Source organism: Diabrotica undecimpunctata, chromosome 5 (genome assembly GCF_040954645.1).
Source record: "Diabrotica undecimpunctata isolate CICGRU chromosome 5, icDiaUnde3, whole genome shotgun sequence".
Lineage (NCBI taxonomy): Eukaryota > Metazoa > Arthropoda > Insecta > Coleoptera > Chrysomelidae > Diabrotica > Diabrotica undecimpunctata.
In genome coordinates this window covers 29,850,219-29,853,778 of record NC_092807.1, presented here as the reverse complement: position 1 = coordinate 29,853,778, position 3,560 = coordinate 29,850,219, and the positions used below count along the sequence as shown (strand labels likewise).

Genomic DNA, 3,560 nt, shown 5'->3' with positions numbered 1-3,560 from the left:
CAAATTGATACTTCTTCTACCGGTTGGTGATTTATCTCTTGCTATTCTGACCACACGGGTCTCCCCCGTTCTGCTTATTTGGTTATTCCATTCTTTTTTCTGTTTAGCGTTCATCCGTTTATACACTTTACATTTTTGTCTAATGTCTTTACTTCTCTTTCGATTCATCAACGTATTTCCTGTAATTCTTCTCAGTACGATCATCTCTGCCGTTTCCAGTAGCCTTTGTTTTGTAGCTGTATCGAGTATTATATCTGATGGATAGGTCATTATAAGTCTTAAACTGGCTTTATAAATTCTTGACTTTATATCAGTTCTGCTCAGTATTCTGCCAGACTATTTGCTTTTTGTACTTGATCGCTCACTTCTTTGTCTGGGTCTCCATAGATGAACAGTGCAATTCCAAGGTATTTTATTTTGATTATTTGTTCAATACTGATGCCATCGATTTCTATTTTACATATGAAGAGTACACTGCAAAAAGGGGGAATGTCAATAAAGTACAATTTTGAGAAACCTGGTTTTAAAGGTTTAGAGCACCACATTTTAAAAATTGTTACTTTTGGCAACTTCTGATATATATTGTTTTGATTGTTGGAATGTTTTTAAAAGGTTACATATAAGTTTTATTTATTTTTGACATTACTTATTTCTTGGCAAACCTTTTTGAAGTAGTGTAAAAAATTAAAACCGGTGTTATTGCAGTATTTATTCGTAAATAACTAGATAATCGTTTAGAACATATAACTTAAAGTATTCTTCTTTTCTTTTTTTGATTAGTGACTTCTGCGACTGGTAAATTTTCAAAATATGTCTTTGCTTTTGGTCCACAAAATGTCTTTAAATGTTGTAGATCTTTAAATTTAGCATCTGATATTGGTAAAAGTGCTAAAAGAAACATTTTTTAAAAACAATAATAATAATAATAATGATATACTCACCGTTGTATAATTTTTGTGGCAACTCAAATTGGCCTTTTGGGTATACTTCAGTTAGGTCTTTGATTGGTTCACGAATCACAGAAGATTCCCAATGCCCATTGTAACTTGATCTGTGTTCCACTATTCGAGGATGATCCTCAGAAATTTTAAACTCTCTAATAGGTCTTGATGCAAATGGACATTTCTTTTTGTAATAACAATCCAGTAGTGTTGACCAATCCCTAATCATTGGTTGATCTACTTCAATCACCTGAAATGGAGTAGGCTTGGTTCTGCACGTACGAATTTCAGTAATCCAATCTTGAGGAACTTCAGCTTTTGTCTTTTGACATACCAATGCCATGTCTCGATCACACTCTAAATACGAATGCCCACGCATTGGAAAAGTGACGGTAATGCTTGATAGCCTCTTAGCAATGTGAACAACGTAGTGTAGGAAACGGAACATTGTAAAGTTTTTATTTTGTCCGCCACATGAATCGCAAAATATGGCTAAGTGGCGTACATTTTCGTTAAGACACAAAAATATAAAATTATGAAGAAATGAGACTACCTCATTTGAGCCTTTTCCTCCAACTGTCTCTGGATAGCAATAAAAAATTGGCTGATTAGTTGACATCACATGAATATTAAAAGAAATGAAAATTAATTGTCTTTTATAGTATGCATCATTTGTTGTAATATTAGGAAGATTTAGATTCTTCTGGTAGTCTAAAGCAATGGCTTCCATTTCAACTGTTTTCATTGCTTTCTTACGGGCAGATCTCTTTCTATCATAAAAAGTTTCAGCTTTTGCTTTGTGTACACTATTAGCAATATGTAACTTTCCAATATGTGCTTCTATTTCTTGCCGTGAGACTTCAGTACCAACTGGAAGATGTTCTAGGGATAGTTTGAGTGACTTCATTTCTGCTAAAAATTTGTCACACTCACTGCATATATCACTGCGTGGATACCCGAAGGAAATGTTGAATTTTGTATTAAATATCCCTCTATAAAACTCATATGAAACAATGGGATTTTGAAGAGCTTTGTACATTTCATGCATTTTTTTAATATTCAATTCATCAGGTAGGTATAATTTACTGGTTTTGTTTCTGCTGTAATGGCTTTCTCTACCCTTGAAAGATTTAATATGATTAATCACACAATCAACTACCTCCTTTGGTTTTTTGTTGGGTTTTTTGTTTAATCCACGTTTGTCTTTTGGAGCAATCCCAAACATTTTCAAACTGAATTGAATAGTTTGTAGCCTCTTTTTCGTGATACCGTGAAGAGAGATAAATGCTAAATAACAAACAACAGTTTCTTTTACGATGTTATCGGCAGTATATCTAACTTTATATGAGTAAGATGCATCATTTAATTTAGCCACCTCTTCTGGTTTCCTGCTTCTTCTTTGAGCAACTGGTCGCACAGAAATAAGACCACCCAGATAAGAATTTTGGTCATTATAATTTTGAGAATTAAAATGATTTATTATAAAACGCCTATTCTCTTCTGTTATTTTATTAAAACATTGCAATCGTTTGCACTTACAGTCATCACCTGTTTCATGACTCTGAACACGTAGTAGTTTCATAACATCCACCATGCGTCCAGTTTTTCTTTTTTTCTTGGATGGTTCCATTATATTATTATATGCACAAAATATTTTAATGATTTAATAATAAACACTCTTTAATAATTAGGTACTATTAAACGACACTAAAAGTAACATTAGGTCACAAACAAAATAAACACATAAATAGGTTAAAATATTATTCTAACCTTTCTTACTATTTCAACCGCTAACAGCAAATGGCATTCAATAACATGACATTCCCCCTTTTTGCTTGGTTCGTTCTGACTATCCCCGTTTTTGCTTGGTACCGCATATATTTAAATGCTTTTTTATCACTGACTGTCGCCGTTTCAGCCTTGAACGATAGTTGACATTAATCTGCTATATTCAGAGTAACTGTCACCAACCTTAACTCGAAAAATGAAAAAAACTGACATTCCCCCTTTTTGCAGTGTACTCTTCATATGATTCGTTCTCTGCTGATTACTATTGTTTTAGTTTTCCGAGTCGAGATTGTCATATTAAATTCTTTTGCTTTTATGTTAAATATTTGAACTAGTCTTTGCAGACTATCTTCATCTTGTGCTATGAATATTGCGTCGTCTGCGTAACAGAGTATTTTTATTTTTTTTTCCCATTCTGCACCTCTTCCTTTCTTGACACTTCTGATGTCAAGAGGCTTACTCCGCTGCCTATATATATATATATATATATATATATATATATATATATATATATATATATATATATATATATATATATAAGTTCTGTAAGTTGTCCATATATTCTGACTTCCATTTTGTTGTTTTGGTAGATGTTTTCAATAGTTTTTATGATATCTGGAGGAACTTCTCTATTATACAAAAGATGGATTACATCTTTGTGTCTTACTCTTTTCTTCAAAAGTCAGACAGACACAGATATGCTGGTCTATTATACTGAGATATATATGCGATAGACCTATTAGCCTGTTGAACCACATACACAAGCTCTTCATTAGGTTAGTGACATCAAGATTGGGGAACAAATTTAATTTCTACCAACCGATAGAGCAG

At 32.7% G+C, this 3,560-nt stretch overlaps 1 protein-coding gene across 1 annotated transcript; it reads right to left on the bottom strand.

Annotated features, from left to right (window-relative positions):
* Positions 1 to 668: 668 nt before the first annotated feature.
* On the bottom strand, positions 669 to 2,571 carry LOC140442135 (uncharacterized). Its single transcript, XM_072533213.1, has 2 exons — positions 942 to 2,571; positions 669 to 888 (listed from the first exon to the last, which is right to left on the bottom strand). The coding sequence occupies exons 1-2, from the start codon at positions 2,569 to 2,571 to the stop codon at positions 749 to 751; spliced, it is 1,770 nt and encodes a 589-aa protein (XP_072389314.1). The 3' UTR covers positions 669 to 748.
* Between the last annotated feature and the right edge of the window lie 989 nt (positions 2,572 to 3,560).